The sequence below is a fragment of the Bos taurus genome, chromosome 5 (assembly GCF_002263795.3).
Source record: "Bos taurus isolate L1 Dominette 01449 registration number 42190680 breed Hereford chromosome 5, ARS-UCD2.0, whole genome shotgun sequence".
Lineage (NCBI taxonomy): Eukaryota > Metazoa > Chordata > Mammalia > Artiodactyla > Bovidae > Bos > Bos taurus.
Genome location: NC_037332.1, coordinates 9301523 through 9325720, shown reverse-complemented (window position 1 = coordinate 9325720; position 24198 = coordinate 9301523). Strand labels below are relative to the sequence as shown.

At 35.6% G+C, this 24198-nt stretch overlaps 1 protein-coding gene across 6 annotated transcripts in view; it reads left to right on the top strand.

The window, feature by feature from the left end:
• The window catches only part of PPP1R12A (protein phosphatase 1 regulatory subunit 12A), a 168364-nt gene extending 151950 nt beyond the window's left edge, over positions 1–16414 (top strand). For 3 of the 6 annotated variants that reach the window (XM_024991984.2, XM_024991985.2, NM_001434810.1), the window contains 5 exons: positions 303–438; positions 2727–2831; positions 8698–8745; positions 11643–11693; positions 14233–16414. In XM_024991984.2, coding sequence (XP_024847752.1) covers positions 303–438; positions 2727–2831; positions 8698–8745; positions 11643–11693; positions 14233–14319 — 427 coding nt within the window. In that variant the 3' untranslated portion in view covers positions 14320–16414. The other 3 variants (XM_024991983.2, XR_009494419.1, XM_059886596.1) reach the window with 3 other exon arrangements.
• The last annotated feature ends 7784 nt before the right edge of the window (positions 16415–24198 follow it).

The following is a 24198-nucleotide window of genomic DNA, read 5'->3' as shown; positions in this document are numbered from 1 at the left end:
ATTGTTGAAATAATTTATCATGATGTAAAACCAGTTTTGACTTTCAGATATAGAGATTTTTGAACCTCCTTCTCAAACTAAGGAAGAGATATAGAGATTTTTGAACCTTCTTCTCAAACAATGGAAGGGGAATAAAATAACTTCCCTTTTATTTATTACATATCATGAAAGTTGATTAGATAACCGATAAAGGAGAATATTATCTACTATTTTGGAATATCTAGTTAAAATACTAGGATGCATGTTAATGTAAGTTGTGAAAGCCTATAATAAAGATTTTGACTCAAACTCATCTTTTGAAGATATGAAATCAGTTCTACATCAGCTAGTGATCGATACGATTCCTTGCTGGGTCGCTCTGGATCATACAGTTACTCAGAAGAAAGAAAACCTTACAGTAGCAGGCTAGAAAAGGATGATTCAACTGACTTTAAAAAGGTACTTGGGTTATTCAGTTATATTTAATTAAAAATAATCTCTTTGTTGAGATTTTTGTGTTTGGATATTACTCCTGGAAACTCATAATTAAATCACTTTCTTAAATGACTTGAATTTTTCAGTTTTTGGCAATTCATGGTAAGTAGAATATAAATAGCTATTTGTTTGCCTTTTTAAAGGAAAGGGGGAAGTAACCAGGACTACCTGTGCATTGAAGTTTCTCAGGCCAGTACTGTGGTACTGTGGTTGAGCTGAAAGGGGACAGTGAGTAGATTTGGAGTAGAGGGCGTAGGGTACGTGTGTGTGCCTGTGAGACAGCGAACTATCTTTTCTTTATTTGTTAACAGGAAGCAGCCAAACAAAGAATATGGCTTTTCCCAGGAGGATATAGTATTTCCTAGGTAACTGAAAACTTAAAATAGTACAAGTGCTATTAAGGATGAAACTAATTAAGAAATAAGTCCTGGAAACAAAGCAATCTAGAATTCTTAAGATCAAGATTCTTCATATTACAAACTGAATAAACCTAATGAAGTTTGTTGGAGGAAAAGGAAGGTTTGTAGTAATTGTACATGTCTGAGATACTTGGCAGCTATCTTAATTGCCCATTAAGAAAGTAAAGTCAACAGAAGGAAGATAGAGGTCAGCTTATGTTAGGAATAAGATTCAGTCATTCATTCAGTAAAGAACTGAACACTGAAGTGTACTCAGTAGTGAAGTTCTACTTGTGGCCAGTGGAGATGGAGATACTGTCCCTGCTCTTATGAGTACCTTCCATGGAGTAGGCAGACAAACTTTATCATATAATCATACACATCAGTGGATAATTTCTAAATTTGAAACCATAATCCTGAAGTAAAGACACAATTTTATAAAAGTATATAGCAAAGAAGTGACAGGGTCTAAGGGTAGATTTCCTGTGGTACATACATATAATGGAATATTACTCAGCCATAAAAGGGAATGCATTTTAGTCGGTTTTAATGAAGTGGATGAAGCTAGAGCCGATTATACAGAGTGAAATAAGTCAGAAAGACAAAACAGTTATTTCATATTAAGCATTTATACATTTGGGGTCTAGAAGGATGGTACTGATGAAATTATTTGCAGGCAGCATTGGAGACATAGACCTAGAGAGCACACTTTTGGACTCGGTGGAGGGGGGTGGGGGAAGAAGGAGAGGGTGGGACGCATGGAGAGAGAAACGTGGAAGCTTACATTACCATATGTAAAATAGACAGCCAAAGGGAATCTGCCGTATGGCTCAGGGAACTGAAAAGGGGCTCTGTAACAACCTAGAGGGGTGGGATGGGGAGGAAGGTGGGAGGGAAATTCAGGAGGGAGGGGACATATTTATAACTGTGGCTGATTCATGTTGATATTTGGCAGAAACTAACACAATTCTGTAAAGAAACTATCCTTCAATTTTTAGAAAAAAAATTAATTTTTAACAAAAAAAGTAAAACTTCAGCCAAGAACAGCAAGACAATTAGTAGTCAACTGGCAAAATGGGAGAAAAGATGTTTCAGATGGAATTGCAAGCACATAGACCAGCATGATGGTGGGAGGGTACATAATGTATTGAAGTAATTAAATTTTTCGTGTGGCTGGTAGAGATTGTTATTTTGAAAATTTAACTCTTGCTGCTTTGTATAAAGTAGATTAGAAGGAGGTCAAGAGAGCAATTCTAATAATGGAAATGTCTAGGTAAGAGATAAATGTAGCCATCTGTGGTTGTAATATTAGAGATGAGGGAAAAATAAGTAGTAGATTCAGGTGTTAAGAAAATATTCAAGAAATCATTCACTTTCCTTTTAACTTTAGTAAAAATAATACAGGTATAATGATAAATGCCACTGATGCTCCATCTCAGTGTCAGAAATTAAAGAGGGAATGATAGGCAGAAAAGCTCACAGACCCCAAATAAAGATAACAGTGGCTCTTTATAACCTCAGCTGTGGTCACTGCATAGGTATGTGGTCCCTCTTTATCAGATAACTGAGTTTTTTTAATGGAAATTGAAAAGTCATGGTTTTCAGTTTAGGTATAAGTTTTAAATACTGGAACTAGTTTTTGAGGAATTTATGTGGGACAAAAACGCCTGCATAACCAAAAGTTTCTGCCTTGAGACCACAAAACATTTAAATATAATATATTTAATGTATTTATTTAATAACTCATATGTTACATCAATCTTCCTGTTTTAATATTGCAAAGTGATCATTGGGAAATCTTAAAATAGTAAGAAAGCAGAAAAGTAATTTGTTCTTCTCCCCTAATTTGCATAGCTTTATGAACAAATTCTAGCTGAAAATGAAAAGCTGAAAGCGCAGCTCCATGATACAAATATGGAACTGACAGATCTTAAATTACAATTGGAAAAAGCCACCCAGGTTTGTACATTTTTTTTCTTTGTTACTCTCAAGATAATGGTTGTCATTTATTCTATCTAAAAGTTGCATTGTAATTTTCTCTTGTGTTCTGGATGTAAGTTTGGTTATTGATAATAGCTTATTTATTAATAAGGAATCAAGATAATACAGCTTACTGGTAACTTTTATTTTTTTCTAATATAGAAGTATAGCCTTATGGTGGAAAATCGAAGTATTTTTAAGCCTTTTAATATCTATGTTGTAGTACATGAAGGATTTTAAATGCTTATTTCCAGCATACCAAATGTAGGAAAGCAATAAAGGCATCTATACAGAATCTTGGGCTTCCCAGGTGGCTCAGTGGTAAAGAATCCACCTGTCAGTGCAGGAGAATCAGGTTCAATCCCTGGGTCAGGAGGATCCCCTGGAGAAGAAAATGGCAACCCACTCCGGTATTCTTGCCTGGGAAATCCCGTGGGCAGGGGAGCCCTGGCAGGCTACAATCCATGGGATCACAGAAACAGTCAGACACAACTTAGCAAATAACAACAATAATTACAGAGAGTCTTCTTAAAGCCATAAAAAAATTTTATAATAATTTTTGTTCATTAAGAATGTTTATTGTTAAAAAAAACTGATTTAATAATAATTCGAAAAGAAGATAACAGCCTGGCAGAGATAATTTTAGAAGTGAAAACTTGAATAACCAAGCAGAACTAGGCCTTAGATCATACACATCCTAGCCTCGTATATACTGTCTAGGACGTGTATGATCTAAGAATTGTTTCCCAAGCTGTTTTTTCATAAAACACTAGTTCTGGGAGATAGTAATAAGTGCTGTCTCCTCTTCTTCCTCCTCTTCTTTTTCCTGCTCCACTTCAAAAAAAGAAAAGAGCTTTGTGACCTATGTAACTGAGAAATACGGTATATTCTGTACCTTGGAGATTTAGCAGGGCTGATTTATATGTTAAAGGCTCTAAGGAGTCCTGTAAATTTTAAGGAAGTAAACTTGTTTAATGTTAAACATAAGAATTTCTAGCATAAACACATTTCTATGGTAAACTTTTAGAATCTAGTTTGAAAGCACTCATCTAGAATGGCATCTTCAGCTCTATAAATGAGACATTCCTTTCTTTGACTAAAGACTCAGGCAATAAAGGTTTACTATGAAGATACACAGAGAAGTACTGCAGAACAAGAGCACACTTCCTAGTGAGGTGTCATAAAAACTTGGAATGTCATACAAGTTTAAACTTGCTGGCCTACACTTAAGTCTCATGGTAAACTGGAATGTCATCATTCTAGGTTGCATTAATAGCTTAGCAAGCTGCCACAAAATATCATAACTAGTTCCCTGAGACTAGCTTTAGTTCTAGACATTTGGTCATAATATTTTCTGAATAAAAATGACCATTGTTCCCTACTGTAGTATTCTGTCATTATGATGACCCTGCTTACTGCCTTCTCTGTATGTTTCTCTACTTTTCTGCCTACTCTGTTGTCATCTAATTCTTCATATAAGTTTCTCATTCAAACTCTACAAGAGAGAGAACTGATAGAATTAGCCAGTTATCATCAACATGAAGCAGTCTTGTTAGTGCCCATGGTTCTGTTTGTATCCATTTCACAGAACACTGGACACCTGTTGCAAGCTGCCTTTGGGTCAAGTACCAATTTCTGTTCCCATTGACTGTGGTCAGAAAAATAAGTCACTGAATTAGAGTATGAGATATCGAGTAAATATTCAAAATTAATATCTTAGTTGGAAACACTGTGTAAATGTCATTTCAAAAATTTAGGGGTACATGTAAAAAAAGTGACAGAATGTTAAACTTTTTGTTCAACTTTATTGAGTTATTTACCCTGAATATTTAAGTGTACTGTAAATCTGTGTATTTTTTTAAGCATTTCTTTGATAACTATTTATGAATGTATATAGTAGTGTAGTTTTGATAGTTGCATGGAATTTTTCCAAGGAAAATAATCATCTTCCTAAGAATTAATCTTGAGATAGTAGATTGTGGACAAAATTTTTTTTATAAAATTCAACAATCATTGGCTGATATGTTTAGCAAGCTAGGAAAAAACAGAATTGGAAATTCCCTAGTGGTCCAGTGGTTGAGCCTCTGCACTTTCACAGCTATGGGCCCAGGTTCAGTCACTGGTCGGGAAACTAAGATCCTATAAGCTGCACAGCATGACCAAAAAAGAAAAGAAGTAAGCTTGAAGTTTAGGCCTGTTTCATAGTTTTCTGCCAAGCCTGTAGAATCATTGAATCCTGCCTTAGTCCAGCCACCCTACTCCCTATAGAGTCCCCAAGGGAGCAAAATAGGCTAATTTGCCAGAAACCAATTGATGAATATTTATTTTGTCAAATATCAATTCACCAGGTTTGCTAAATGTGATTTTAACAGCTTTAACTGGAATATTTACCCAAAAAATTAAAGTTTTTTTTTTTAACCTAAAAAATTAGCACATGAATCATAAAATTGCTGAACTGTCCCTGTATTAAAAATAATAATAAAATGCTAATTTTCCATTTAACATTTTATTAATTTGTATGTATTTAACACTGTTCCAACAATTTTTTATTTCTTTCAGTTGTTTAATGTCTTTTTAACATTTTTCAATCTTTTTAGCATTTTACTATTCATTTGCACTTGCTTAAGTGGCATATTTAGCCTTTGTTTTGTTTTTCTAGCAATTAAAATATAAATTTAAAGACATCCTAAGTATATCAGAATTGGCAGAAACAGTCTCATTTATAATTCTGAATTTGATTTTTAATAATAAGCAACTGGAATACCTAACTTTTCTTTTTCCGGAAAGAGTAAGCACAAAAAAAAACATAAAACATTTAAACAGCAGACTAAGAATTCCCTGGAGGTCCAGCAATTAGAACTCTGCACTTGTATTACCAAGGGCCTGCGTTTGATCCCTGGTTGAGGAACTTAAGATCCCATAAGCTGGGCGGTGTTGGTCCCTCCCCCCATAAAAATCAGTTGTATGAGGACTTCCCTGGCAATGCAATGGTTGGGACTGTGCTCTTCCACTGCAGCGGACACAGGTTCAATCCCTGGTCAGAGAGCTAACATACCACATGCTACATGGTGCAGCCAAAAGTCTATTTAGTTAAAATTTAAAATATATAAAAGTAACTAAAACAACAGATTGGATCGCCGCGATTGTTGTTGTTGTTCAGTCGTTAAGTCATGACCTTTAGACCCCATGGACTGCAGCACGCCAGGCTTCACTATCTCCCAGAGTTTGCTCAGATTCATGTCCATTGAGTCAGTGATGCTATCTAACTATCTCATCCTGTGCTGCCCTCTTCTCTTTTGCCTTCAGTCTTTCTTGTATATGTATCTTCACCAGTGAGTTGGCTCTTGGGGTCAGGTGCCCAAAGTGTTGGAGCTTCAGCTTCAACATCAGTCCTTCCAGTGATTATTCAGGGTTGGTTTTCTTTATGATTGATTGGTTTGATCTCATTGCTGTCCAGGGGACTCTGAGGAGTCTTCTCCAACACCAAGTTCAAAAGCATCGATTCTTTGGCACTTAGCCTTCTTTCTGGTCCAACTCTCACATCCATACGTGAGTACTATAAAAACCGTAGCTTTGACTTATGGACTTTGTGGGCAAAGTGATGTCTCTGCTTTTTAATACGCTGTGTAGATTTGTCATAGCTTTCCTTCCAAGGAGCAAGTGTCTTCTGATTTCATGGCTGAAATCACCACCCTCAGTGATGTTGGAGCCCAAGAAAATAAAATCTGTCACTGTCCAACTTTCCTCATCTATTTGCCATGAAGTGATGAGACCAAATGCCATGGTCTTAGTTTTTTGAACGTTGAGTTTTAAGCCGTTTTTTCACTCTTTTCTTTCACCTTCATCAAGGGGCTCTTTAGTTCCTCTTCACTTTCTGCCATTCCAGCTTGTTACTCATCCAGCACAGCATTTTGCTTGATATATTCTGCATATAAGTTAAATAAGCAAAGTGACAATTTAAATTCCCAATTTACAGCCAGTCCATTGTTCCATGTCTGGTTCTAACTATTGCTTGACTGGCTTCTCCGGTTTCTTGCGAGACAGATAAGATAGTCTGGTATTCCCTTTTTTTTAAATGAATTTTCCACAGCTGCTTGTGATCCACACAGTCAAAGGCTTTCGCATAGTCAATTAAACTATTAGTAATTGCCCTCTGCTCTTCCCTAGTAGCATATTGGACATCTTCCGACCTGTGTGCATATGTAAGTGCTCAGTCGTGTCCAACTCTTTGCGACCTCACAGATTGTAGCCCACCAGGCTCCTCTGTTCATGCGATTCTCCAGGCAAGAATATCAGAGTGGGTTGCCGTTTCCTTCTCCAGATCTTCCCGACCCAGGGATCAAACCCATGTCTCCAGCGTCTCCTGCACTGGCAAGTGGATTCTTTACCACTGAGCCACCTGGGAATTACTCTTCCAACCTATGGAGGCTTATCTTCCAGTGTCATATCTTTTTTGTCTTTTCATACTGTTAGATTCTCACGGCAAGAATACCGCTGTGGTTTGCCATTCCCTTCTCCAGTGGACCATGTTTTGTCAGAACTCTTCACTATGACCCGTCCATCTTGAGTGGCACTGCACAGCATGGTTCATAGCTTCACTGAATTACACAGGCCCCTTCAGCACAAAGGCTGTGATCCATGAAGGGGGGATGGCCATGATTAGATCTTAATTTATATACTGTAACTATAAAAAAGAAATTTTGCAAGAAAGATCAAAGAGTAACTGCTTTACAAACCCTGATAGTACAAAAATATGAATGTTGAAAGGATTGACAGAAGAGAAAATTATATTAAGAAATGTTTTTGAATTGCCAAATTAATGAAGTTGTGCTTAATCACGATGAACTGTTTGTGTGTGTGTGTATATATATATAGTTTTTTAAAGGATATTTTGTGGTTAATGACCATAAAAGAGCATTCTTGTTAAGTAGTTAGCAAAAACCATTCTTGGTAAATTTTTAAAATTGGTTATTCAATACATTGGCTTCTGGGGGATGAACCTTTTGATGAATTCATTTTCAATAAATTGAAAAGGAATCCCAAGGGAAATGTATGAACAGATGTCATTGTAAATAAAAACTAAGCACTTGCTTTTTTACTGTCCCTGTGCTCAATACCCACATGCACAGCTCCCTGGTTTTGAGTGCAACATGTGGCTTAAAGGCCCAGAGGTCCTTTTCATCTCGAGATCTCTGTAGTTGACTGTATAGTACAGGAAGCAGAAAACAGAAAAATGAGACCTGAGCTTGCCAGGAAAAGAAAAGCTATGTAGCTGGGATTTCTTATAAGAGATGTGATCCTTCTTACCAATTTTGGAACATGGATGATTAGAGAACGAGCTAGCAAGAGAGGGGAAGAGGCCAGACTGCATGGGTACAGAGGCACACGATCTGGTCCAATCCACATTTCAGTCAGGGTCCTGGAATCTGAGCCTGCGGGTTAGCCTCTCTTCACTGTGTGTAGACGGAGAGAGGGCTTGCGCATGGGAGGGAAGACTGGGGTGTTTTTGGCTTTGTGCCCACTAGTTATCTATCCTCGCTCCCGGCTTAACTGTGAAGACTTGAGGCTAAATGATACATAGAGGATGTCTAAGCATTCCTCTAATAAATCTTTGTTATAATTTCGGTACAAGTTCTGTTTTTTCTTTACTCACATTGTATTATTACTCCTCCTGAATAACATTACAAGAACAGAGGAGCATGGCAGGCTACAGTCCATGGGGGCATAAGGAGTCAGACGCACGCGCGCACACACGTGCACGCACACACACACACAGTTACTATGATCCTCTCCCCTTCCCCGTCATTATTGCACTTACATCTCTTTGTTTCTTACCTCCTTACAGAGACAAGAAAGATTCGCTGATAGGTCACTATTAGAAATGGAAAAAAGGGTAAGTGTTGATCTTAATGAATAAATAATCATTTTCCCCCTTTATTTTTTGTGTAAGCAATAATAGGTTTTCTTTAGTTTTGTTTTTATGGACAGTAGTTTTAATTAGTTTAAATTTATATTTATTAATTTGATTATGAATGTTTTATTATGTTAGAATGTTAGCTTATCCTCTTTATAGAGTCTTAAAGGGTAAAATTACCTTGTTAAATAAAATTTAATTTACTGTGTTATTCTTTCAATGGACCAAAAAACACATCTTAATTCTGAAACATACCCATTGTGGTAATGAATCTGATATTTTTTAAATGCCATTTATCTCTCTCTGATTGTGTTGATATACTTAAAACACATTAATCATATATACATTTGGTTTAATTCTTTGCAAAAATAAAATACTTCCATTTTAAAGGTATGGAGACCAAATTTTTTAATTCTTTTTAAAGTTAATAATATTTAATTTTGAGTTTAAATATTTAACTTAAGTAGGCTCTTTTAAACCAAAAAATTAGTATAAGAAAATCCTTTTACCATTTTATGTCTTTCTACAATTTCTTGTCTGGCTATGATATATTCACTTGTATTTTTCTCCCTTTATTATTACCATTATTGCTCAGGGATCTGGCAGTGGGCATAGGAATAACTCCACAAGTTTAGTCTGAACAGTTGAAGATGTATATAAATGATCAAAAGTAAATGGAAAAATGCTTAAAGAGTACCTGTAATACTACTGAGCAGTGGCTAGATTTTCAAGGTTTCAGCCACAGAAGAAATTACATACTGTGGAGCTGTGATCTCTAGATCAAAGAGAGTCAAGAGTACTTGGTATATTTTCTTCCATTCCATTTCAAAAATAGCCAATTTACCTTTTTAATCCCCCTAAAAATGAGAAAAGTTATATAAATGCAGAATAATAGACAAAAAGTTATCTGGGTCATTTGCTAAATTGTAATGTGTAATAACTACTAGTTTTATTATGATTTCATCAGGTTTTAGAAATCATTGTTCTAGGCTTTTTAAAAACCTATTGATCTAACTTGTAATTGCTAAATTTTAGGATCAATTATTATATTAAATGTAATGTTATTACATCACAGTATAACTTACGGAATTTTATATCCAAGATTTGTAGAAATAGTAAATAAATGCCTTGAGTCTCCTTTATCCATACTAATAGTTGGGGTGAAAGACATAGTTTACCATATACTTAAAATATTATTTGTTTTTGAGATAGTCACATTTTTAAAGAATATTTAATTTTTTGTGAAAATGTGTTTATTACAAAAATTTTAGCAAAAGATGAAAGTAAAATCTCCCTATCATGCAGAGATAAGTGATATTTTTCATCTAGGCTTATGCACTTAAATAATATACCCATGTTCATATTCTGACATTCCCACCTGACCTTCTTTTTCTGCCTGTCAAATGCAGATAAATTACAGAGCAGTCAGTCTACTCTCAGTTTAACAGACGCTGGTAGTCATAGTACTAATAATAACTGCTAACTTTTATTTAGCACTGTCTTACATACCGGGCAGGCACTGAGTTAAGTACTTTATATGTATTTTTTTCTCTTAACCATATTTTTAAATGGTAACAAGTTTCTCAGATATAAGAAATTGCCTGCAACTTTACAGTTGGCAGTTTGACAATTCAATATAGTGTTCTTCTCTTGCTTTACCACTAATTAGTTAAAATCTTGAAGACACATAATAAAATTAAGGCTGAGAAGGGTGTTCCCCATCAGCTGGAGGAAATATTCTATTGCTGATATTGCACAAAGTTATGAGGACCAAATATTACATGTCCTGGTATTTTGAGAAGTGCGGTAGTTTTATGAATGGGTTGTGGCTGTACTGTTAACTAGGAGAAAGTTCTTTTTATCAAAAATAACATTTTTGTCTACCTAATAATTTTTAAACATGCTAATATAATAGAAAAACACTATACTTATAAGCCTATGAATAGGATTCCATCTGTTTTTTAAAATCACATAGCCTAAAAATGTTAACATTTACAGTAAATGTACTGCTTTACTAAGTATCAGCATTAATTATTAATCTGGGAAAGAATGTCTTGGAAATAGTGTCAATGTGATTAAACTAAATTTAAATGGTTTGTATCTGAAAGGTGACCGGCAAGAGTCAGTATCTTCTCGGCGGTATGACCTAACCAAAGTTTTAAGCACATTAATTACTGCTGCTTGCTTCTTGCATAACACTCTAGAATGCTTATTATATGAGGGAGAATAAGAGTGCACACTGCAGTAATATACTGTATGTTGCCTTTGCCTGTCACTCTTTGAAACGAAGTGGTTTAAAATAAATGCTACAGTTGCTTCTTTATTAGATTCACTGCATTAATGCTACACAGAGTATAAAACTAAATACAAAGCTCTAAAGTCGACTGGACAAATGATGACTAGTATACACTGTGGGTGGAGGGATAACCATCTTTTAGACCGTTTTGAAATTTTAAAATACACATACTTGAGTCACGTTTGCTTCTTGCTTTTTCTGCTTCTTATCACTGTAGAGTAATTGCATCTCTGTGTGAGTTTTTGTTCTGTTCTTTTCTGTGCAGTCTTCAGTCTTAAGTATCAGTTTACTCTATCCCTAGTTTTATGTAAACTAAAAACAGTTTGAACATGTTATGTGGCATTTTACCAGAAGGTCAAAGCTTTAAAGAAAGAGCTTATAGGAAGTAATAAAGTAATGATCTTCATATTTATTTCTCTCAAATTTTGGAGAGCTCGTTACACATCACTGGCATCACATCTTTTTCTACACTGCTCCTGATTTGATTGTTTATTCTAAAGTGTCACTCTTTCACAATTTAGAAGAAAATGTAAGAGTGTAATGATTATATCAGTAACAGTAATACCTTAAATTCATCTAGGAACGAAGAGCTCTAGAAAGAAGAATATCTGAAATGGAAGAAGAGCTGAAAGTAAGTAAACAGTGCTGCGGTGTAAGCTCAGCTTTCCCAGTGCTAGCATAGATGCCATGTTCATGCCCCGTTCCCAGAGTTGCTCATGCACTTTGTGGGTTATCTATGTCGTGTGCTTCTATTTCTTCCTAAAGGCAGGTTTTATGTGAGCTAGAAAAGTATTTCAAACTCAAATTCTTTTGTTAATCTGTTTTTATGGCACTTTTGATGTTCAGGTATAGAATAAATAAGATGATATTGACTAAGATTTGGAATGTCTCATTTATTCTTTACATTTCAAATATTCTGTTCCCTGGGGAGAAAATGGTGAACGGGGATCATGCAAAAATGTTCTTTGAAAATGAAGGACATTAGAGTAGTGGACAGAGGTATGGCTTATTGAATTCTGCATCACCTGTGAAAACAGATTGGTTTTGAATATTGGAGGGTACATTCTTTGCAGGAAGAAAAGCATAATATAATTAATTGATTACCTCTTATTACATTGGCTTGTATAAAATAATCATAAATTAATGAACTAATACATAGGATATTATGCCCATAGAATTGGAATTTTAAGATTTAAATGTTTTTCTATTGAATTATTTGTTTTTTTATTGGAACATTATTGAATAGCTTTGGAGAAAATGTTTTTGGATTTTGTTTGCTTGTGTGTTTTGTTTGCTAAGGAATTTTAGAACTGCGCTGTTTACTTATATAAATTTCATGGAATATTCTCTTAAGACTCTTAATTTTTTCTTCTTACATTTGTTGCCTATGATTCTTTATATTTTCATTGTACTCTTCCACTTTCTTATTTTTTATTTTCTATTTCTTTATGTTCTGATTCCTGCAGAATCTGCACCAAATAAAGCAAATTCAAACTCTGAGAGAGTTAAATGAGCGACTGCTGACTGAGAATAGGGCCTTGACAAGAGTGGTAGCCAAGCGCTCAGGGTTCTGTAGGCAACTGCAGTCTGTGAATCTATAATTTATAGTTTCATCATTTCTTCTTAGTAGAGCCAGGCAGGTGTTTTTGTATTAGTAAGCGTGTCTTGAGCTCACTTTTACAAATTAATGCCATTGTGTCTGGAACTTGTCATATAACTGTTTAATTGTGCATGGCTTCTCAGAATGTTAGAAAGTGTCACTAATTGTGTATTGTCACTGATAAACTGCAGTAAACTAAGGGAATGATCTCAGCATTTAGATAAAAGACTTTATCTGTACTTTTACAAAGCTTGTGTACATTTTTGGCTCTACAGATTTTTAGCACTTAAAAATATGACTTTAATTCTTTACTGGAAAATGGAACACAAACAGTGTAACATATATTTTATATATAATTAATATATATGTAGAAGCTGAAGATTAAACATGATTATCTGCTTTTCAAAATAATGTCATTTCAGTCAGAACCATCTTAATTAAATACTACTCAATTCTGTATTCTAGAGGTATCCTAATAGATAAACTTCAGATTACTGTATTATATATCCATACATTCTGAGCACAGGTTAAGAATTGATTGGTTCCACATAAAATTAAGCTTCTCGTGAAAATTTTGCATAAGATAGTTTTGCAAGTAGTTTTACTTTAATTTAATTAATTTACTATAAATTTATCTAAATTTATAACCTAGTACATTTTGAAAGCTGAGGAAAGAGACCTAATTATCTTGGAAAGTATGTTTTAATGTCCAAAATATAAGCTATTCCATTTCCTATCAAATCTGGCAGAGCACATGTCATTTAAATCATTCTTAGTAGAAAACTCAATTAACTTACAGTATTTCCTCCCCCTCCTTCACTTTGTCTATAAAAAAAATTTTGATACGTTTTCAGGGTGTAAGGGTATATTTTTCTATTTACTCCAAACACTAGTAGTATTTTTTATGAAATTTTTAAGAAATTTTAAGAAATTTTTAAGATATTTTAAGAAATTCAGACTTATTACTTTGGCTTGTAAATTATTTTTGTCTAATGAGAGTAGTAATTGCTTTATTATCATTTATTGAGCACCTATCTTGGATCAAACATTATGTACCAGGCATTTAAACTTAATACAAGGTAGATCATTTAAGGAATTTTAATAATTTAAAACAAGTCTGACTCCCTCAAAACTTCCCTAAATAGTCGGGTTTTCTTGCAGAGTAACAGTGTGGCTTGAGGTCTGACATAAACAAAGCAAAAGGCCTTAATTTAGGCTAACAGAAACTCTTAAAGGAATTCCCTTTAAGAGCCTATCCTAACATAAAAACAGTCTTCCTTTCCTTGGCTGCTCTAATATGGTATGCTTGTGGGTCATGATGTCAAGTGATTTAGTACATTTCAGTTGATAACTTTGGGAGAATAAACCTTTCATTTCATCATTTATTAAACTAATTAGCTTCACAAATTGTGGGGAGGGGCCTCTTTCTTCCTGATATATGTTTTAGTCATTAAAAGTATATATAACTGACAAAGCTTGTTCATGTGTCTTGTGGTAAAACATAACATTTAAAGAGGAACACTTTAATCTCATTGAATTCAAACTTTTTCTTCTATTTTTCCTCTCACAGATGTTACCAGACCTGAAAGCAGACAACCAGAGGCTAAAAGATGAAAATGGGGCCTTGATCAGAGTTATAAGCAAACTTTCCAAATAAAAAAAAGCAGCAAGTAATGGAATTGCACATACTAGTAACCCAGTGGACCATAATTGACCGTCACTGGAAGCCTGGGAAGAATCCTTGGAGACTGTCATTTTTGGATGTCCTGCCAAATGCCCTCTTATCTAGGAGTTTTGTTTAATTTTCTGTTTTTTTTTTTTTTTTTTTTCTCTTGTATCAAGACCATTGTTTCATGTTAATGCAGCTGCTGAGAAGAATTTTTTTTATGACTGAGAAAACTTGTTTACAGCTCCAGCATATAAGGAAAGTGTTCAAGGCCAGATATGCCTCAGATATTTAACCAGTAAGCCTTAGTTGTACATAAATACTTTTGTGTCAACAAAAACTCAGCTCTCACAGAAGACAGTTATTCAGCATTTTTTGATGTGCCATGCCACAGTTTGCAGTTTTTCAATATTTAATTTTATTTTATTTTGTTTTGTTATTGCTTTACATCTAAGTTTGGGTTTGTATCTTTTCCTTCTAACTCTTCATGTGGCAGACTTTCTGTCGTCTCACAGCTTTCTCATTTACAGAAAAGAACACTTGCTCCTCTGAAATCATTGTCATATATTAGGCTAATGTTGTTGTCCCCACCTGGAACTGAATTGCTTGGTGGAACATTTGCTTTCACTGTTTGTGCAATATGCATTTATTCCTTTTATGAATGCTTTAAAGTCATTTGAGATTAGATTCTTTTAAGTCCTATTTTCTGCCTTCATTGGTCACTTTTTTGTTTTTGTTTGTTTTTTATTATTGTAGTGTAAGATGTTAGGTTCTGTAATCTTCACATTCATTTTAGCAGGTACTGAGTGATGCTGTATATATAAATAAGTGTATTGTTTGATTTTTAGACCACCACATGGCATGCTTGACTATTATTTCAAATGTCTGTTAATGCAAAGTAGGCTACTCCATAATAGTGTTAAGAACAAAACTTACTAACAAAGTGATATAAAGACTTAAATTAACACATTATGTGGAGCCCTATCTTTACAAAAGTTTTCTACTGTAAAATGCTTTTACTTTTATTTGCAGTTTTCATTTGATAGTATTCAACCATAATTAAAGTTGCATAAGATAATTGCTTCACATTTCACATACCTATATTTATCTGAGTGCTGTCTAAAACTGTTGTGCTAGCCAAAGTAATGCTATGAAATCATTTGCAGACTTAACCCGTGAGTTTGTGTTAAATGCACTGTTATTGCCATGTGAAGAGGCATTGACTTTGATACCACCATCATGTTCAGACCATTTTATACATTTCAGTGGCCTTTTTTAAAAAAAAGAAAAAGAAAAGCAAAACCAAGTAAATAGTGAAGATGGCATTTATTTGGACAAATAGCTTTTATATTTTCATTAAACCATGCAAAAAGTACTATATCTTTCTGGCACATAACTGTCTCCTTAACCACTGAACAGTTCAGCCATTTGAATAAATTGTACATTGTAAAGCTTATAGTAGCTAATTGTATTATTGATTGTATTGTATACTATTCAATGTGAATTTGTACCCCTTCATTTTAAAAGGTCATTGTGTTCTACTGCCTATTTTAGATTACGTTGGGGTTGGGAAAGGGTGTTTTGGTAAGCAGGATTTTAAGTCCTCTCTTGATTGGTTTTATGAAGATATAAGGTTATGCTCTTACTACCAAGCTCAGGATTCTTGATTTTTAAAGGTACAAGGATAGTTGTGGGAACTTTATTTTTGGTTACATTTGAACTGTATGAATGGTGGGTCTGAATATAGAGAATTTCCATGGTCTTACGTGGACGTAAAACATACAGATAATTGATCAGTTTGAGTGACTGCAACATATTCTGGTTGCACAACAGTTAGGCATGCTAAGGATTATATTTGTGAAGTTTGGATGCCTGTGAAGAATGATTAAATACGTGTTTCTAATGTTTTAGTGTTTTGTATTTAGGTTATTTATTCTTTGTATCTAAAACTGAACAGCTACTGTGCTATATTGATTTTATTGGTAGTATTGAGCAGACCTTGTTTCTGCATGAAACTAGTTGCAAAACCCACTATTTTGGAAATAAAAATGTATTTTGACATATACAAATAAAATGAATAAAACTATTTTAAATGTGTGAACTTTTACTGAAGACGTTTAAAACTTTGTTCTGATATTTAAATTCTGCATGGGTATCTTCACTAACTGCTTTACTTGGATTCCATTGGTATAATTTTTGAAATTGTAATATTGTGATAACTTGCACAACGTTGTACATGCACATCTGTAAATTTAAGCTTAATTGCCATATTTATGCAATCTGTGTATCAATTTGAACAAATGTTTATATATTTTACATAAAGCTATCTGTGTGCAGAATCTGAGAACTAGTTTTTTTATGATAAGTGTGTAAAGAATAATGATGAAAGTGAGTTTCAAGATAGTAGCTTTGTAAGCATAAGACTTCATTTACCTAAGTATTTCGTGGCTTCTAAATTAAACCTGTGCTTTTTCTTAATTGCAGAGATAGACTTGGGAATACATATAAAGATAATATTCCATTGAAATGTAAAGTAGTAGATCATTCTCCAAACTAGAACTGTCCTAAATTCAACCCCAAGCTAACTATACATCTGTAAGTAGATAAGAGACGTTTCTGGTTGGGGAACTTTGGTAGAGGACTTGCAGTGGTAAAGCCTATGTTTAACAAATTAATACGGCAAGACTTGAATTCTCTTGTTTCCACTTCCAGTACTTTCCCTGTGCATGCTTACAGAATGATAGATATTCCTGTTGTTTTTCCTGCATACAGAAAAGAATTTCACATGCAAATACGTCAAACCAAAAGCAAAACAGCTATAGAACTATCTAGGAGAGTGTTCATATCAAAAGTAAAGTAGATAATTCACTAATTCATTAGGCTGCTTTATTCTTTTGCTTAAGGGTTTATTTGTTCAGTTGCTCAGTCATGTCCGACTCTGTGACCCCCATGGACTGCAGTACACCAGGCTTCCCTGTCCATCACCAACTCCCGAAGCTTGCTCAAACCCATGTCCATCAAGTCAGTGATGCCATCCAACCATCTCATCCTCTGTCGTCCCCTTCTCCTCCTAAGAGTTTATTACCACTTAGTCTTTCCTGGCAAATCTGAAACAATCATGACTCCCAGTGTCAGCACTCAGTGAATAGTGTAAGAATCAAATATCCAGAGGTCAAATTGTTTCCAAACTAGTACACTGTATTCCCCGTAAGAAATAACAGCCTTGTAGGTTGTCCTTCACTTTGTCATTATAAGCAGAATACAGAACTAACTCTCTGACCAGTTTTTAACAATCCATTAGTCATATCTTGCTAGAGAAAACCTTTGGTTGCAAAGATGAAAGCTGACTGATAAGCAGTCTTTTCTGTGATGTTCCGTGTTTTACGCTGTGTGTGGTCTCTGTGTCAGAGTGTGCGTATGAGAGTTGTCCAAAAAGGGTTGGGTGTAGAATGAAGTGCTTATTTTCCTATTAAATATCTTTAAGTAGCTAAGTACGTTTCTTGACTTTGATTTTAGAAAGGGTCTCTGGGGTTATGTGCTATGAAACAACAGAGTGCTCTCTCTGGTGTCATGTTGCTGTTCTAAGCCCACCAGATGATCAGATTACAAAGTAATAAATTTAAAAACATAGGAGCCAGAAGTTTAAAATTCTATAATAAAATGACATAAATAAGTCTTACTACTGTAACTTAAAACTTTATTACAAGTTTCTAGAGTTTATTAGAAGTAGGCATTTTTGAGCCAGGTTGTCCCAGCTTGTCATTGCTTAAATTTCAATAAACATACAGGTTACAGACATTAACTGTCTTTTAATTAATTTTAAAAAGCTGATGAGGAAAAGAAAGGGAAATGTGAGAAGAAATGAGCAATCTTAGATTTTGTCCTAGATAACATTCAGTTTGTAGGGCCTGTGTTTTGTCTTACAGGTCTAATGAGAATGGAAGTGGAAAAGAGAATGATTTACCTTCTCTTCCCTTCCCCACACTCAAATTACTCTTATAGGTTTGTTTTGATATAGGTCTGTTTCAATAGGCTATCTAGTTTGATCTTTAAACAACAGGCTGGGTGGCTATCGGTGAGAAAGCTGAAATGTACAGATTACTAACTGGGTCAACATTCCAAGCCTAGTACAAAGCTAATCTCTTACCTAAATTTAGTGGTGGTTATCATTTTTTTCCCCCAAATTCCTCATCTAGGACTTTCCCCTCTGTATTGCTTAGTTTTATAGTTTTTACATGTTGAGATGGTGTTTCTTGGGTTTTTTTTATTTTTTCTTCTACATTCTTTATCTAATCCCACATTCTTGCTCCCACACCCACTAAATTTTTTTCTCCTTTACTAAACTATGTGCACTATACTGAGATTCTTAAAAGATTTAATGCTTAAGCAACTAGTTGATTTCCTGGTGCAAATTCTAACTATGCCTAGTAGACCCATCATAAATTTGTAAAGGATAAAATTTGTATTCACATCAACTCAGAAATGACCCCACCTGAAAAGAAAGTACGGTTGGCCCTCTGCATCTGTAAGATTCAGAGGGCCAGCTGCACTATGTACTATTTGAGGAACTCAAGTATCCACAGATTTTGGTATCCATGGCGATCCTGGAGCCAATCCCCCACAGACACTGAAGGACAACTGTACTCAAAGCATACAGTAGGTCTCTATAAGATATGCGTGGCAGCAGTGCGACTCTTAACTGGTTACTGTGTAACAGATACACCTTGCCTGCACTTGTTTTTATGATAAATGTGCTAAATGTGTTCTAGTGATACACTAGTGTATGTGAATATGTTCGGAGCTAAAGAAAATCAAGACCAAGTAGAGAGCATAAGAAGCTCCACACAAAAATGAGGTAAATTGACAATATAACTTAGTATGTTAGTTCTCTCCAATATTTTACAGTTCCCTCTGTGTCTAAGTGTATTGTTTTTTTAAATTTGAGGAAAGCATTTTTAGAAAATGATACGAATCAAAATTTTGTGGGATCCGTAGAACCTTTGCAGAACCTATAGGGTGCTGATTTTTTAAAAACTTGACAGTGTGCAAGGAGCTTTGGATTTAGTCAGATCTAGATTAAAACCTCAGCTACACCACTTGATAATTGTGTGACATTGGTCAGATTAACCTTTCAGGCCCACTTTTTCAGGTAAATGACATATCTATATAAAGTGCCTTGAACAATTCGTTGAGCTTAGTGGATTGATGCAGAACAAACATATTATTACATTGAAGAAATTGTATTTATCTCGTGACTTTTAAAAATACTAATCTACTTTAAAATATAGTTTCTTCTAGGCTCATTTGATAAATGTTGATAAATAGTATTTCCAAAGAATCTCTTCATGATAAAAAATTAATAGGATTGTTTCTTCTTATATTAAAGCAAAATTTTGGATTAATTTACCCAGTTAACCATAAACACTTATTTTTCACTAAGGGATCAGTAAGGGAGAAATAAATGAGGTGGATTTTGGAGGACCTCCTACAACCATTGGAAAGAAGGAAAAAGTACCATACACCTCTGTAACCATGCCACATCTGTCCTAACAGATTCCAGGAATACTGACTTTCGTGTGAATCTAATCCATCTGTGGACCCTGTTCCTATTATCAAAAAAGGAGAAAGTGTCAAGGAGTTTATAGAAGTGCTATACAAAATGTATTTGCCATGGAAGAGACGGTTGGTAAGTATGGGCTAGTAAGTGTTTTAATGAATATGTAATGTTATTTGTTACTCTAAATTGTAATTTTTCATTAAAATTGATAGTTGTTGAAATGTCAGAATTATCAGTACTTTAGGATGCTTCTAAAGTCTGCATAATGCTTTTCAGAAGATATCATGAGGTCATCTGGGCCATTCATCAACCTACAGATCAAGACTAACCTTGTTGCATAGTCTGCGTTGAGTTGTATAATCTCATCTGTGTCTGAAATTTAATGAGTCCTGCCTGTCTCATTCTTAGACTGTACCTCTGATGTCTAGTACTTCCTTTACTGTAACCAATAAAAAGCCAGAGGAGGGGAGCTAAATCTTAGTGTTTTCAATGTTCCAGATCCTATACATACCTTGTTTTTCTGGTTTTAAATTATTTGTAATCTGTTTATTTTATTCTTATGAGCTTCATGAAAGGACAAAATCTTTTTCATCTTTGGTCTCAGCCATTAATAATAGTGCCTGGCACATAGTACATATTTGCTTGCTGTTTTTAAAAGGAAAGAGTAAATATGAATAATTGTGATACATGTATATTGTGGAGGAAAAAATATTAACTGTCATCTAGACTTTTAAGAAAACTTTGTAAGATGTTGAGTCCTGCAGACTTTGTTTCAGTCATGCGGCAAATTCTTATTAGCACTTCCATGCCAAACAGCCCTATGGAGTAGGAATACTCCCAGAAGCAAACAAGCAAAGACAAGACCTGCCTTGTGGAGGTTACTTTCAGGGAAGAGGAAGATGGAAAATAAGCAGTTATACTATTTTAGAAGATAGTAGTTACTGTGGAAAAAATAGAGCAAGGAAGGAGGGTGAGCTAGTCAGAGAAGGCTTCACTGAGAAGGTAACATTTGAGCCAAAACTGAAAGAAGGGGAAGACAAAAAACCGCAGGTGTTTGAGAGAAAAGCATGTCCAGGCAGACGGAGCCACGTAAGCAAAGGCCTTGAGGGGCAGATGCGCTTGAGTGTTTTGACAAACATTAAGGCTAGTGTGGTTACACAGCCAAGTGAGCAAGAAGCAGAGTAGTAGGAGAGGAAGTTGGAGAGGCATCCGAGAGCTGGATGAAGGGCGTGCTTAGATGCGTTTTGACCAATGCTGTGCACCAGACTTTCTGCTTCAATAACTTGACTCTCTTTCTCTATACCCTTTCCCAAGGATATTCTGTAGCTCTTTAAAGTCACATACTTTTGTAAAATTAGTTTTTATAAGAGATCAGATCAGATCAGTCACTCAGTCGTGTCCGACTCTTTGTGACCCCATGAATCGCAGCACGCCAGGCCTCCCTGTCCATCACCAACTCCTGGAGTTCACTGAGACTCACATCCATTGAGTCAGTGATGCCATCCAGCCATCTCATCCTCTGTTGTCCCTTCTCCTCCTGCCCCCAATCCCTCCCAGCATCAGAGTCTTTTACAATGAGTCAACTCTTCGCATGAGGTGGCCAAAGTACTGGAGTTTCAGCTTTAGCATCGTTCCTTCCAAAGAAATCCCAGGGCTGATCTCCTTCAGAATGGACTGGTTGGATCTCCTTGCAGTCCAAGGGACTCTCAAGAGTCTTCTCCAACACCACAGTTCAAAAGCATCAATTCTTCGGCACTCAGCCTTCTTCACAGTCCAACTCTCACATCCATACATGACCACAGGAAAAACCATAGCCTTGACTAGACGAACCTTTGTTGGCAAAGTAATGTCTCTGCTTTTGAATATTCTATCTAGGTTGGTCATAACTTTATTGATCATAAATTGGGGAGAATAATTATATTAGAAAATCTAGGCTAATTTTCCTAAGGGGAAACTTACTCATATGATGTAAGACATTGACTAAAACTCTTTGACGACCAAGTTAGAAATGGAAGAAATGGAGTATTACATATATCATTACTGTGTAGAAAAAAGTACATCAGTTCAGTAGGCAAAATAAACATTTTGGATCACTTCTCAGGAATTAATTTTCTCATTGGTTTTATATTCCCAGTGTACTTTGTCATTTGTCTCTGTTTTTCAGGATAGTATTTCACTTCAAATGACCGTTTCTTTTTTATACTTTCAAAAGCACAATCTAGAATATAAAGTGTGCTTCCACAAATGTTACAATGTACTTCCAAGAGAGATCAAAGTACTTTAATCCAAGTATGAAGTATTCACTTATCTTTCTTGTCCCAGGAACATCTCAGGACTAGTTAGCTTTGTCATTTCACCACAACAGTGTTTCTCACGCTGGAATCACCTAGAGAGCTCGTTCAGATGTGGTTTAGGCTCCACTTTTGTTTTCTAATTCAGTGTTTGGTGTTTGTATGTAGTGCTGGTCCAGGGACCATATTTTGAGACCCGCTGCATTACAATATCCGGTGTTCCTCTTCTAAATGGAAATGGAGAATTCAAAAGTAAAATCCCTTGTGAGCAGATAACATGTAGATCTCCTATGTTAATAGTTAAAAAAAGTTCAAATATACCAAACCTTGAGTAACACCACTGATAGTCTAAAAATAGGAGATCATGTGTCCAGTCGTACCATGCACACCTGTCTGGGGAGAAGGACACATGCAGGCAAATTGAGTCCGTTTTACCAGGAAATCAAATAGAAATGTAAAAGGATTGTGTGTATATGAAACAAGCACCGAGATGACAAGCCCATATATTTGATCAGGAAAGGGGTAGCAAATCCCTTACTTTGCCTTTTCTCTTCTTGCTAGACACAGAAAATGCCTTCAATTCTAGTTATGGGGAAGCAAATGTCCTAAAATCTCAGTCTTTTACAAGGTTAAGTTAGGAAAGCAACCACCCTCTCACCACTGAGGCCCATGCTGCTTACACTCCATATACACGCCATGCACGCTGCAGGGCTTGCTGTAGGGACTCAGCTAGTCTAAAACTGTGCACCGTGTTTACTGCAGTCTTCAGTAACTAGATACACCAAGGCTGCTACTTACTCTAGCTAAACTGTTGGATTAGGGGAGCTGGACTTAACCAGTTCACATATATGTATACACATTTTATCTGTATCAGTAGATCATCATGAGATGAACACAAGACCAGCAGTGTCAGCATCAGCTGGGAATTGATTAGAAATGCAGATTCTTGGGCTTTACCCCAAACTTACTGAATTGGAAACAAGATGGAGCCCACCAAGACCTCAAGGGATTATGATGCAAGATAAAATTTAAGAGCTACTAGCCTATAGGTCTGTAGGTTTCAAATCTAGATCACCTGGGCTGACATGGAACTGAATGTTGAAAAAATTTTCTATCACTACTAGGGAATGAAAAGGATTATCAGGGGGTAGAGAGAAATCTCTAGCTACGTTGGAAGCATAATACTGTTTCCACTCAATTTGAAAAACACAAAGGAGTTTACTTTTGAAACTTGAATGAGGAGGTTCATAATCGTAAAATTAATCTGAGGCTGAGCAGATTCACCTCAAAGGAAGAGTGCATCACCTTTTAATATGTGCATGTGTGCTAAGTCACTTCAGTCAAGTCTGACTCTTTGCAACGCTATGGACTGTAGCCTGCTAAGCTCCTTTGTCCATGTATTCTTCAGGCAAGAATACTGGACTGGGTTTCCATGCCCTCCTCCAGGGGATCTTCCCAACCCAGGAATCATACTTACATCTGTCTTCTGCATTGGCAAGCAGGTTCTTCACAACCAGTGCCACGTGGGAAGCCCATCACTTTTAAAGGATCCCTACAAAAAGAATCTAACAGGAGATTTTTGTTTGAGGGAAGAATAATACCCAGTTGTGGATGTGACTGGTGATAGAAGAAAGGTCCGATGCTATAAAGAGCAATATTGCATAGGGACCTGGGATGTTAGGTCCATGAATCAAGGCAAATTGGAAGTGGTCAAACAGGAGATGGCAAGAGTGAACATCAACATTCTAGGAATCAGTGGACTAAAATGGACTGGAATGGGTGGATTTAACTCAGATGACCATTATATCTACTACTGTGGGCAGGAATCCCTTAGAAGAAATGGAGTAGCCATCATAGTCAACAAAAGAGTCTGAAATTCAGTACTTGGATGCAATCTCAAAAATGACAGAATGATCTCTGTTTGTTTCCAAGGCAAACCATTCAATATCACAGTAATCCAGGTCTATGCCCCAACCAGTAACACTGAAGAAGCTGAAGTTGAACAGTTCTATGGAGACCTAC